This window comes from Hesperophylax consimilis, chromosome 3 (assembly GCF_061612785.1).
Source record: "Hesperophylax consimilis isolate HC1 chromosome 3, BYU_Hcon_1.0, whole genome shotgun sequence".
Lineage (NCBI taxonomy): Eukaryota > Metazoa > Arthropoda > Insecta > Trichoptera > Limnephilidae > Hesperophylax > Hesperophylax consimilis.
Window position 1 is genome coordinate 26,660,136 of NC_142838.1, and position 14,404 is coordinate 26,674,539.

At 34.6% G+C, this 14,404-nt stretch overlaps 1 protein-coding gene across 1 annotated transcript; it reads right to left on the bottom strand.

Annotated features, from left to right (window-relative positions):
* Positions 1 to 746: 746 nt before the first annotated feature.
* Positions 747 to 11,963, bottom strand: TRAM (translocating chain-associated membrane protein 1). The gene is made up of 8 exons (XM_089649790.1): positions 11,606 to 11,963; positions 11,234 to 11,422; positions 9,245 to 9,398; positions 8,058 to 8,235; positions 5,036 to 5,151; positions 4,735 to 4,886; positions 4,247 to 4,373; positions 747 to 1,641 (listed from the first exon to the last, which is right to left on the bottom strand). Exons 1-8 carry the CDS (start codon positions 11,741 to 11,743, stop codon positions 1,553 to 1,555), a joined length of 1,143 nt encoding a protein of 380 aa, XP_089505916.1. The 5' UTR covers positions 11,744 to 11,963; the 3' UTR covers positions 747 to 1,552.
* Between the last annotated feature and the right edge of the window lie 2,441 nt (positions 11,964 to 14,404).

Genomic DNA, 14,404 nt, shown 5'->3' on the forward strand with positions numbered 1-14,404 from the left:
TTTACTTTAGAAGGTCTTTATTGATTTTTTTATAATTAAAATGGACCTTGTTGCAAAATTTATAAAAAAATAATCAGAAATTTACAAACACATATAAAGAGCACAAAGAAATCAAGTCATTTTCATAATAATTGTAGTGTCAACCCAACCGAAAAACATAGATTTGTTTAATTTATTATCAATTCATAAGTACTTACCTATTTTCTATTTAATTCTGTTTGAATTATTTACTTTGTCATTTAAAAATTCTTGAAAGTGGCTCATTTTCCATTACACATTATTATTAGTCAAAGATTTGCTTCAAGAATTGACTCAAATTTTTTTTATACCATACCTAAGTACCATAAACAGTAACATATCCGAGACCTGGAGATCTTACAATCTTCGCCCCCCTTGTGGTGGCAGATTATGAAATAAACCTGTCCACAGTAGTTAGAAAATGGCAGTGGACATCCAATGCCGGGCATATTGCTTGTGGCTGGTTTTCGGTGAGTTGCCTGCAACACAGTCGAAAGAATAGCCCAATACCTTGGATAAAGTATATACATTGTGGGTATGTGTATATTGTATGTAATGACCGGTCGTCACAGCACTATTGCTCAGTGAATGTTGTAAGGAACATGTAAAATTAGTTTATATTTAGTTTAAATAAAGTTATATATTCACGGTGTCCAGAATTTAAGAAGAAAGGGGAGTTATAATTTGGTCAAAGTTTTTTAACAATTAGTAAACAATAAAACAGATAATTTCATATAAAATTGTTTATTCAATAATATAATCATAAAGTAAGTAAAATTGACATACAACATTGATACTATTGCAACATGGAAACGTAGAATCAAGTTTAACTCAAGAGGAAGAAACCTTTCACACAATGTGTTTAACACCATTCTATTTATACATACGCAGCAACACCGCACACACACCACGGTGATAGTGGGGGCCACAGCCCCTAGAGAGACACCCCACCCAGCAGCAGTCAGCACCCACACTGCCTACCCTTACGCAACACTCCGCTTGCACTGATATGAGTACGGAATTCATAACATCAATAGTGATAGTGTAGTCATAAATTATGATGTTGATCTATCATTTCTAATATTATTTGACATACACTTTAATTTACGAACATGAAAATATAATTTAATCTCGATTAAGTATCATAAACCTAGTTCATTTTTAAAAAGAATTTATAAATAAGTCGAGTGGGATTTTTTTATATATTGGGGGAATAAAAAAATATATATTCTTTCCGAGCTAGATTGAGGTTATACGAAAATAAAAAATATAATTTCAATGTAAATCTAACAATAAATACGAATCTTGAATCTGTATACGGGGCCGTCCCAAATACTGTTCGCGTATGCATTTCAAAATCACATTTTTGGTTCGTTCCCAAATTAAGCCAAACATTATTTACATTTCATATAATTTCATCGTACAATTTCAACGGCTGAACAACCATACGTTAACAAGTCTGGCACACGGCGAGACCAGAGCCAGGGGGATGATAGGATGAAGGGATGACGAATGTGACGGAGAATGATTAAGGTTATTTAGCCTTGACAGACGCCCGGGATCTCAGGCTCTCGCTCGTGTTCTGGTCAGCTTCAGGAAGGTCCGACTCCTCTGAACGCTTTGCTGTTGGACAAAACAATACATTAACATCAAAACTCCAATACCATCATAGAGATATCAATCACTGTCGCTGTTGATATAAAACTCCAATTTCATCATAGAGATATCAATCACTGTCGCTCTGGTATTTGGATCAAGTGTGTTGCACTATGATACTAGGCAGTGAACGATGGCAATGGATTTGAAGCGATTAATAAAAAATTACTGACATTTTTACGGTAAAATTATTAAATCATAATAAAGGCAGACATTGCAATAAAAACTCCGAAGTAGGCTAGTATTCAAAACATTGATTTTTAAATTTATATCTGCTGGGTTCTGCCATAACTTTTATTTTCTTTAACTATCACATGAATTAATGAAAATGAATTAAACTGACGTTATCATTGACTTTAAACACAAAGCAATCTAAATGTGTTTTGTAAGCAAACTGACTCTGGCCACCGTAGTAAGTGATTAGGGCAGCAATATATAAATGCTATGTAATTTCATACAGAGGTGTACATTGTAATTTTAATTGTGTGCAATAAAAACTATCCTCTCATAATAAGATTGCATTATGATTTAACCTAGCAGCGGTTTAGATTTATATTTATTTTAGCACAGCGCTTCCTTACAAACTTGGTCAATATTCCAGGAAAGTATCGGTGCGTCTAGGACATACAGAATATATCATTGTGACAACGTACCATTTAGCACCATCTTCTATATACCCTTAACCGGATCAAACTAATTTCAACAGTGGTGTTCTTACTCCATCTTGTCCACTCGATCTTTCTTTTTGTGTGCAAGACCTGTACAGGAGACATAACATTCAAAAGGGGCGTCCAGTTATCACAAGATACCCCCTCCCTACTAGTTCATCTTACAAAAACTATTTTACGTTATGTAATACATAAAAATAACTCAAGGTGTTGTTGCATTCCTAAATCAGGCTAAAATTTTGGCTGATGTACAGGGTGTATCGGCACTAACCCGACAAACTTTAACCAGCTATTCCTTAGCACATTTGGAGTAAAAAATGTTATGGGCATTTTGCTGTCCGGTAGCATTTTTTTTCAATTAAAAACAAAAAAAAATAAAAATTCCACACTACATCACTGTCATTGGCATTGCGTTTCGTATTCAACAGCTGTTATAAGCAAGTATGTCAAAAAGCGTCTTCGCTCTTTCGCACACACTAAATAATAATAGTTAAAAATGAGACGAATGGTGCCGTGCTATTTCGTTGTGACTGTAAACGTGCGCCAATATAGGTACACACGTGCATTATTCAACGGAATTCGAATAAAATATTTGCCAGATGGGTTTTCAAACTTTGTCAAAGGATAAAACAGTGGTGACATGTGGTGAAAATATGAATATTAAATTTTTTATTAAAAAAAAACGTTACCGGACAGCAAAGTGCACATAAGATTTTTTACTCCAAATATGCTAAGGAATAGCTGGTTAAAGTTTGTCGGGTACGTGCCGATACACCCTGTATAATGATGGTGGGGGATAACTCTAAACTGAAAAGACTTTTTCAACTTCGCAAAACTGAGGCAACAGAAACAGCTATTTCTATCTCAAAAAGGTTCATCATTCCTGGATTTACTATGTAACATTCGACAGTTACTAATTACTCGTGTTGCGTATTATGTCTCAGTAGTACAGTCTGCAGCAAAAGTGGTTCTCAATATGCAGAGATAATTTTCACTTGAATAATATTCTGTCTTCCAAGAAAAGCCCACGATTCATTCCCACTTTCACAAAATGTTAAACAAAGAGTTTACTGTCTTTATTAACTAAAAATTGTCATTTTAAAATATAAACAGAATTATCAAATCAACAGGCTTAAGTCTGTTATTTTACAGGAGAACAATTAGCTCTTTGTCTAGATCTTCATAATTTTAAATCAAATCATTTTTAGTTATTTAAGACAATATTAGATTTTTAATGAAAAAATAAAACGGAAAAAGCAGAAAAAAATATGGTCACATTTACAACTTGAACCCAGGACCTTCGTCTTGCCGGGGCGTTGCTTTACTTGGTAGAGCAGCATTTGTTTAAAAATCGCTAATATTGTCTTCAATAACTAAACATTACAATTTGAGGTTTTTTGTAATTCCAAAAATAAAATATATTCATTCTAGACTTGCAGAAAAGTCAATAGATGTCACACATTAAAATTAAAATAGGATATATTTGTCAAAGACACTATTTAGATTGCATTTAGTTCGAGATGAATCTTGTGATCATACATAAAGATGGCAGGCAGCCAACAAAAATTTGCAGTGAGAAAATGAAGATAATGTTGATAGTTCTGTTATGATACAGTTAAATATGACCGAAGGAAATTGGGTCCCATTTGTTCAGTTGATACAGCAGCGTAGTTTGCAAGGCTAAGGTCCTGGGCTCAAGCCCTAGATGCGACCGTATCTTTTTCTGATTTTGAAACATAAAATAAAATAATAATGCCCATTCTCATCCATACAAAATCTAGAGAGTTCTTTTTCGAAGAAAGAAAAGTATCCAAGAAGTTGTGTGTATTTGTGGAGAATTGCCGAAATGAGATGACTCTTAGTAGAAGTGTGAATGATGTTAAAGGGCGATGCAATATACTAACATTTCTCCTTCTTTGGCTTCTCCTTCTTGCTGATCTTGCTGGCTTTGGCTGCTTGAGCAGCAAGCGCCGCAGTCTTCTCTCTCGCCTCGGCCAGGTGACCGGTGATGAAGTTGAACATCAGATAAGTCTAAGACAACAACAAAAACACCATATTAATAAATTGTACACCACATTGCCAATACATACGTATTGTTGGATATTGATAAAACTGAGACTAACATTATTCACTTAGAAAACTTTATTTATGAGATGTAATTGTTATACATTCTTTAACTTGCTGGGCGACGGTCCAGAGCGAGAACCTGATATCGTGACATAAATTTTGAATGCCTTACTAATGTTTAAAACTTTACACAACTGTTTTTATACAACCATTTATGGTTATCAGTTGTGTAAAATTTAAAACACGTTTATTAGTAAGGGGGTAAAGGAGCATCCTTTTTAATCGAAATTAAGATGGTACAGGTACGAATGTGAATGTATCTCACCTGGAGGGCGCCCACGGTGAAGAGGGCTGCGAACCTGACGGCGGGCTGAGCGATGTCCTCCTGCGCCAGCCCGTACCAGAAGGTCAGCATGGCCACCACCATAGTGGCCAGGCGCATCACCAGGAACACACCGATGTTGGTGGAACGGAACACTGAAACAATCATACTTTCATTAGATTCATCAACAGAACGTTCCAACTGCTTAGAGCCAGTGGGAGCATGGTATGAATGAGGCAGTTAGAAATTATAAAGACAACGGCAAGTGGAAGAATCAAAAATTTACAGAGAGGATTGGACAAACCTTTGGAGACGCTGTCTTCCTTGTCAGACCTGAGAATGCTATCAAGCTTGGCGAGGTGGCTGAACAACTCTCCCAGGCTGTGCAGGACAATCAGGCACACTCCTACCCTCTGGAAGCTAAAGGAAGAAAAAAAATCATTATACACAAGCAGAGATGTGCAAAATGGGTAACCAAAACCATTTGAAATGCAAAATGGAAATGGGTCAAAACTTTTCCATTTGAAAATGCAAAATGGTTTTTAGAAAAGCATTTCAAATGCAAAATACCTATTTTCAAAATGCATTGAAAATGCAAAATGGTTTTACAGGTCAAACAATTAAAATAATTATAGAATTTTTAAACAATTTTGTCATTTAATAATGGACATCAATGTAGAACAAACATGTTACATGATGGTAAATCCAAAAACACCACGACCACGACTACGGATTATGAAACTACAAAAAATTTGCGCGGGACTAATGTTGCCAACGTAAAAACATAGAAATTGCTATGTAACATTTAATATTACAGCGTCATGGCCCCATGTTCAGTATTTGAATCAGTATTTTTTGTAATGGTATCACTCAATTGCCAGGGCTCCTACCAGGGAGCAACTTGACAAATGTAAATTATCTCTCATAGTGAGGTTGAGGACCGACTGATATTTGGGGCTTATGAAAAAAAGATGAGTGGAGATACTAGGAAGAATGTTGCAAAAAAGCATTTAAAATGGAAAATGCATTGAGAAAAGCATTTAAAATGCAAAATGGTTTTTAGAAAAGCATTTAAATGCAAAATGGAAAATACCCATTTTGCATTTCCATTTGAAATGAATTTATTTGAAATGAAGCACATCTCTGTACACAAGTAAAAATATCATGCAAGCATTTTAATACATTATATTTGACTAGCGGACCCCGCAATGCTTCGCTATTGCTAATGTCTTTCTCGGGTGTCTATGACTTCTTCCACCATTCACTATTGTATACCACAATGTTACTGTTAAAAAACTACATTACATCGACTTTAATTCACTTTCGGTGCAGAAATATTGCGTTAAGTATTCCTCGGGAGTCCCCGACTGCTTTTACGATTCAAACCACTTAATAAGAAAAAACTGCGAGCACAAACATACGCAGGCTGAATTTTTATATATCGACAAGTATTGCTTTATATTATATATTTTATATTCCTTCTCAGCAAAGATAGATCATTGTAAATTTCCAGGGGTCTGGAAATTTACACTGTTTTTCATATAGAGTCTCAAATGTTCTCCAATCTTAAACTTTCTAATAAAACTGTGTTTATCTGACCTGCCAGATAACTAAATGTTTATTCGGTTTGTACATAACTAGGAAGTAATATTTTGTACAGTGCCCTTGAGGTGATTTTTCAGAAAAACGGCACTATACAGATAATCCAATTACATATCTCTAAATAGTATAAAATAAAGCCGCTATCCGCGTCTGTCTGTTTGTGCGCTTACTTCTTCTAAACTACGCAACGGATATTGATAGGGTTTTCACTATCATTTAGAGAATTTCTTCCGGAAGGTTTATATTTATAATACATGTATATTATATTTATAGAAAGTAGAGAAAAGTCAATGTTTGTAATCAAGTCAATAAAAAAATATTTTTGGCGCTTACATTGCTAAAGCTGTCTAAACTTCATGAGATACATCAAAATAATGTACTACGGAATTGTATATCTTAAAAAGGCCTACAGTCCACAATGGTATATGTCATCTCCAAAGGATAACCCCCAGTAACGCCGGGTACACATGAGCTACTTATTATTAAATTGCTAAAAAAGATAAGTTTTTGTTCACAGAAAAACAATGTACCAGTATCCCATTGTATCCCATTTGAATTCATCTTTTTAAGAATTCAGCGGCATGTACAGAGTTTGTAACCAGGGTAGGCAGTAAAATCAGCAAAAAAATTCTAATTTTTAAAAGTTATCCCAGACTCTATGTGCAAGTTTTCGCTAAGAATAGCTAAGCTGCTAGCTGTGGCAGATGTTGGTTGGGATTAGACAAACCATGTCAAATATCCAAATAACTGCTTTATTTATGCACAAAACAAGCCAAATTCCTGAACTTGTAGGAAATCTCCATATTTTTTCTAAAAAATAAACGCAGCCAATATTTGGATAAGCCATGATAAAATTAATTCGTTAGTAAAGTAATAAAGTCATACTAATTAATAGATGCAACAGATGGCACTGATTGCTACATTTGCTGACATCGCCAATTTTATACATTTTAATACAATTTATATTTCTATCCAAGTAAGGTGCTGCTGCAGTATGTATTACTCGTATTGATTATTTTTATCAACCAATCATCAGCATAACAAAGTTTCCGGAAAGAATAATTAAATAATATCATAAATTGTTAATTTGGTTAATGTTTTTTCACACAGACATTTCTTTTATTCACTTATTAGTGAAATCAATGATGAAAATACATATTGGTATTTGTTTCTAACACATACTGCCAGCAATGTTACCAACATGTGTTATAACAGGTTGTGTTGCGACCCAGATATTTATATAAATGTTGGAGGTTATAAGAAATTATACATTGGATCACTTTTGATATCAACGCCATAAATATTATATGAACAATATGCATGAAATTACTGAAATTAAAAAATACTATAAAACCACAAGGTACAACATTTTTTATAATAATTACATAGCATTTATGTAACGCAGTTAAGTGTCATTTCACTTCAAGCAAATGATTATTAAATGCAAATCAAATTGAATTGTTGAAGATATTAAAACAATTTCATCTGAATATTTCTTACAAACAATGTCAATGGCTTTTTTTGTTAACAATAACTAATCATGAGATAGATGCAATAAAGAGATAAAAGGCTGAAACCTGAGGATTGTCAAAACATCTTAGGCTTTCCTTTGGGGATATTAAGCCCTAATTCGCTTCCTTATCCTTTTGTGGCATGTTTCCGGCAGCCTTGCAGTGTTCATCATCAAGAGAGAATGTGTGTTAATAGGAGCAGTAGGTACTCACTTGAAGATGTAGGCAGCGAGGACGAATCCAAAGCCGGCGACGGCTTGCTGGATGCGGCCAGACCATTCCTCGCGCTTGATCCTCTGGAAGTACAGCTCGGGGATGGCGTGCACCCAGTAGGAGGCCTGCACCACCCACCACAGCTTCAGCAAGAAGGTCATTGGATGATCGGGGTAGCCTGGAAACATACAATAAATTAATAAAATATCAGATTGCGTCAAACCACCTTCACGGTGCCATGTCACAAACTGGGTCTCGACAAATATTCCATCAGCTTCGGTTCCTAGACATCCATCTCCAGTCTTCACGCTACTCCAATCTACTTCCACCCAGTAAGTTCACCGATTCCCGAAATTGCGTAAAAACCCTGTGCTTTACTACGTTATCCATTAAAGTCATTCAAATCTTTCTCATAAACTATGTACATCGTACGTAATAGACAAGAGTTTACAACGGAGTTCTTAGCAGCAGGATGTTGATAACAATATTGTTATCAACACACAATGAAAAGGTTTTGGATGTTAACAGGCACTTGTAGTTTATAAATCTGTAGTTTACAAAGTTGGTAAAGGCAGAAAAATATAACCAATCCTATCAAATCACACCAATCACATTAGATTACATAATATTCTACCTTTGTGAAAGTGAGATGAATTTATGTTTGTAACTTGTTATATCTGTAATAAAGGTACAAATCCAATTCATTGATAAGATTTTAATGATTTTTATAAAGATATTGTGTCAACATATTTCTTGAATGTAATCGCAGATAAGTAAATAAACATTGTGCTGTATTATGATATTTCAATTTAATCCATCAAGGTTGAAATTTTTATACATCCTGACTGGATGTTACTTTTTGAATTACGCCAAGAAGAAAGGGACACCTCATCAAAAAAACATTTCACTGATAAATTAAGAACAAATGAATTCAATATCTCCAACATTCCTTACTTTAGTTGTAAAGCCTTTTTTGTAAACAAATAATAGCATAGATCATAACGTACACATCGTATTATGTCCATAACAGTGAAAATGCTTGGTGTCTAGCTTCGACCCCTAGACTCGTAGATGCAGTTGTAGGTGGATTGTTTGCTAGCCATATTTTACATATAGAGGCGCGTAGGTGAAAGCCCAATTTTAGTTGTTTTTTATGGCTTTTTCCAAAGATAAAGTGGTGGTGGTACCTCTCCACAGGAAGGACAGGTTGGTGAGGAAGCCCTCCCGCAGGATAGCGTCGGCTCCCCATAGCACCGTCATGACGTGGAAGATCAGCAGCTGGCCCGATTCGTTCAGGGAGCTCAGACGGGACTTGGACAGGTGGAACCGCTTTGAGATTTTCTGCAAAATTTGTCAAATTAGTTTATTTAAAGAGAAAGAAATGTATTCATTAGTTTAATTGACAGTTATTATAATCAATTTAATTATTACTCTCTAGCATAAATAAATCGTTTGTCAGTATTACAGCTGGTTCTATGGATTTAACCAAAAGTTTCACATTCCATTGTCTTCCTCTCTTCTGAATTATACTCAAATGTTAAATACTGGTTCATTTCCACAACACATTCACAACTCACGTATCCAACCAATCGTACCAACCTTGCGCTAACTCTTCTTTTTCCTACTTCTTCCCTTCGCTATCTATATCAACAACATCAATTTAATCAAAACATTCAAACCAATTCCTATACACAGATACAATTGAATGATGTTTCACACGATAACATCATTTTAAAATAAAAGATTTATAGATTTTTTTTCATAAAAAATCGAGAGCCAACCAATGCCCATTACTAATTTATCTGGTAAAGAAAACTTTTTGCTATAATTTGGTACACTTTAAAATTTTAACACCTACTCAAATTTTGTTACTATATTATTCGGCTTTATAATGCATTTTGCCTCTTTACGGAACTTTTGATTCAAACACAGCCAACTCGTACATCAATCCATGGGGCTATCATCCTTATACATACATTTTATTTTGTGGCACTATGATGAATTGGAAACCACATATTAAACATTATATAAAGAAGATCATCGGTGTAAGTTTAATTAGAGGGGGATCTGCAATTTCGTCAATAAAGATGAAAAACATTTTTTTTGTAATTTTGTTATAATTTGACTTTCACCCACCAACCTGTTGAAGGTCAGAGCATAAAAGAGAAAAAATAATTTTTAAGCCTTCAGAGAGGCGCCATCTCGAGTTTTATTAGCCCAAGCGAAGATGATATTATTTTTTTACATTTTTCAAAGCATTAAAATCACATAGAAAGTTATTCTAATAAGGATACTACTAGAATACTCTCATGTTTTTCGGATAGCCATCGGAAGTCCACAGTTCAAGTGATCTTTGCCATGTAAAGTTAAGTTTTTTTTTTAAATTAGGAAACAAACCTATTTATTAATAATAAAAAACAGTAAATGAGAGTAAAAAAACATACCAACGATTTTAGAAGAATGACTCTAACAGTTCATTTTGGATTCCTGTTTTATATTAGAATTTTTTTGCAACGATTGCGTCTATGCAAATTAGTTGTGGCACATACATGATATTGTCATAAGATTTGTACTGTGGATTTAGAGATATACGCGGTCTTGCTTACTTATTTAACGAAATGCAAGCAGTATATTAGTGAATTTCAAAATCTGAATGCGCCAACCAATGTGGCTTGTGCCGCAAAGAGAAAGTGCCAAAAAAAGTTTTGAAATTATTAGTTTATATGCGAGATTGAACTTACACAGAGGAAATAACATCGTAAACCATTTTATTTTTAATAACAAGGCGACATCTCAGAAACAGTAGGTTTATGCTTGATGAGAAAATACTGTTGACAATGCAAGATGGAGATTGCATTTCATGAATGATGTTTTATAATAATATACTGTAACAGCTGTTTTATAATATTATAAGACAATAGGAAATCACTGATCACATTATTGTTGTGCAAAATGCCTATCAAAACTTTCTCTTATTTTTGATTAGGTAAGTCAAGATTTAGAAATTTACATTTCTCACCTTTTATCTGTCATATTTTTCATTCATCAGTGATTCCACTGTCGTTTTGTTTTCTTTTAAAAGCTTACAATCAATTATAACAGTATTATGGGCAGAAGTGACAGCAGCAAAATAAAGAGAATGGATGTAACAGTTTATAAAAATGTTTAGTACTCACATCCAGGACATATTCCTGCAATATGCCATGCATAACAATGCACACCAGGGAATAGAAGAACACGGCGCAGGCATCTTTCCATCCTGCCTCGTAAAGGAAACTCTCTCCTTGGGGTGATTCCTTGTTGGGGTCAGCTCCACTGACATTGTGGTGCAGGGAAATGAAAAGGCTAGCAACGGGATTTGTAAACTGAAATAAAATATGCCACAATTCAGTTTTAAAGGTCGAAGTATTTAGCACAAATTAATACACCGTCGAAGGAATGTAAATGTCATCCACCATAACTTGACACATAGTGTGCTAACTGAACTATTAAATAAATAAGTCAATACAATGAGACGTGGCTCGCAATATGTTATCATCGGCTCTTACCTGGACCATAAGTGCTATCAGAAATAGCATAGCTATGCAGGATACAATATCTGCGTGATTTTGAATGACAAATTCATGACTTAATATTGGAGGATTTTTAGTTGCTGTCTTACGACCCATCCCTGGTTTCATCACCATTTTAAATGAACACGGAGGACGGTACCCCTTATTTAAAAATCAAACAGAAGATCAGTCAGACGAGGACTGAGCGGAGCGGAAGAAACACTGACACACGTCGCGAGTGGATGTTATACAGAACCCGGCAACGGGCAAATAAGCGACAGGCGATACTTCTGACAAGGCGCCACGACTCAAATCCAGACAAACTTGACATGAATTAGGTATACGACTTACGTCCAATGACAACTCGGTACAACTTTGACACTTTCACCGCCAGATATTTGTATCAGTATGTCGGTTATCAACATTTGTGTTGTGTTGGCACAACGCGAGTCAATACTATATTTTTTTTATGTGAAAATAGTTATTGTTCCGTTATTTTAAAATACACGTATCGGTAAATTATTAATTAGGACAATGTAGGTCTTTAGTAACACAGGCATACGAATAGATACTTATTTGACGTAATAATTTTGGTAGATTTGGCCGGAAAATTAACTATTTTACTAGAGGCACCTATGTTGGCGATTCAAACTACGTGATAATCATTCCCGCAGATTTACAAAATTGAAAATCGAACTGATTGAAAATGTTCAACATTTTGTCAATAATGCATACCTACCTACCCACGAAACCGTTTATTTTGTTTACGGGCATTTTCGTCAAAGTTTGTATACGGTTCTAATTGTTATGCTTTCCATTCTGTTATTTTTACGTTTTATTTTTAAGTTTTCTCCAATACAGGATTACTATAAGTAAGGATTTTTTCAGTGCAAAAATTCTGAGACTAACTACCATAATATATGTACTTTTTACTGCCCAGAACACTAATGGAGGGTTATAATCTTGATTCATCAGTTGACGTTTTCAATTTATCACTTAAAAAATGCAAAAGATTTTTGTTGGGCCAGTTCAGTTATATTCTTACAGTTATGTATCGTATTTCTTTTACCATTCAAACCACTCTCTTAAACACTTCTCGTACAAAAAAGAAAAAAAAAATTCAGCAATATTGGTTGACTACTTTCGAGTTTTGCGAGCGCAAACATACGTAGGCTGATTTTTTATGTACAGTGGGGGCAGAAGTAATGACCCGGTTTTGAGGAGGTATAAAAGAAAACTGTCCAAAACTTCAGAAATAGACTATATCCGTGTAGTGCTGCTGAAGGCCGCCATCTTGCTGAAGTTATATTCAAAACTTAATGATAAAAATGGCATTATATACATATCATAATAAAAAAGTTAGTCTCTAAGTTTTTTTTATTCCTCCTCAAAACTACTGCCCCACCTGTATTATGATATACACAGGCACGGAATGGAACTAATGGATTCCATACCAGAAATGTAAAAATATGATTTTTTTCGATGTTGATTCAAATTTACGAAAAGATACTGTAAATTTTAATTTTAATTGTATATTTTCCGAAAATATACTCTCCAGGGTTTTAAGGGATGTACTTGACTTACTCTTTAATCAGTGATTCCTGACATTATTTCGAGTAAAAATGTAAATTAAATTTCGCTTCCGAAGACTTTTTTGATGTTTTTTCTACATAAATGTAGAAAATCTGTAGGAGTTGGACAGCTAGGGTCGATGTGAGAGGGTGAGCGGTTACTTGGCTGAGTGACCAGTGTCGACATGCGGAAGATTTAAAAAAAAATTGTTTTTGAAATTAAAATTAATTATTAAAGTCACCGGAGTCAATTAAATTTTTTACTCCAAATTATGTCAGGAATAATTGGTTAAAGTCAAGTACGCATCTTAACACCCTGTATAAGCTATCAAAATTAATCTTAATTGTACACCTAAAAGTAATTTTAAATCATCAAATGGGACATGGTAAAAATACAGTATAAAAATATATACAGGACTGACTAAATAAATTAAATGATTAAATTTGTATGTTAAAAATTTATAGCTTTCCAATTCGTAGTTTTAGTACTAAATTGTCGAGCTTTGCGTAAGGTCGTGTGCTACCTCTAAGTAAATTGCATTAAAAAAGTCCCAAAATGCCCTGCAAAATGATGAAATAATGTTCTCATTACTCGGCAAAAACTAGTAAAAGCCAAGGAATGAGCCTCGCAGACGAGAGACTTCAGTTACGGACATAATAATCCATTTTGGAGTATGGACTTGCCATGGAATACCCACACAAGAGTCTTTTTAGTTGCGACTGCCGGGAACCATTTCTCATTTAACCACTTGGCACCTCAAAATCCGTCAGGCAACCAGGCTTTATGCTCTAGTCGGGGCCTTGAGGTAGTATTCAATGCAACTTTTGGATATGAAAACGCAGTTCAGTCCTATCGTTTATTTCATTCATAAACACACATTTTTTAAATGTCTATTTTGTCACAGATGAACAACGTTTGAATGAAGACTTTACTGGAAATATAAGAGTGTTTCTTAGCCCGTCGTACCACGGGTCAGCAAGTAATCAACGTAAATCGAATGCTGTAATGTATCTTGCGCAAAAAAGTTCCACGCTGAAAAGACCATAACGAACCTAATTTTCTGCGCAGTGTCTTACAGCGCTCGGTTTATATTGATTGCTTATCGACCCGTGGGACGACTGGCTTACTTGCCGCATTTTATCTTAATTTTGTGAGACAATAACAAGTTTAGATCAATAACATCATTGTGAAAATGTCCTTATTTTCATCGATACTATATAGGGT

Excerpts from the sequence above, each read along its gene's own strand:
- TRAM (XM_089649790.1), bottom strand. The coding sequence starts at position 11,743 with ATGGTGATGAAACCAGGGATGGGTCGTAAGACAGCAACTAAAAATCCT. Across the intron at positions 9,399-11,233 it reads TGCAGGAATATGTCCTGGAT|AAAATCTCAAAGCGGTTCCA; the intron begins GTGAGTACTAAA and ends CAAATTTTGCAG. Across the intron at positions 8,236-9,244 it reads CCTGTCCTTCCTGTGGAGAG|GCTACCCCGATCATCCAATG; the intron begins GTACCACCACCA and ends GTATGTTTCCAG.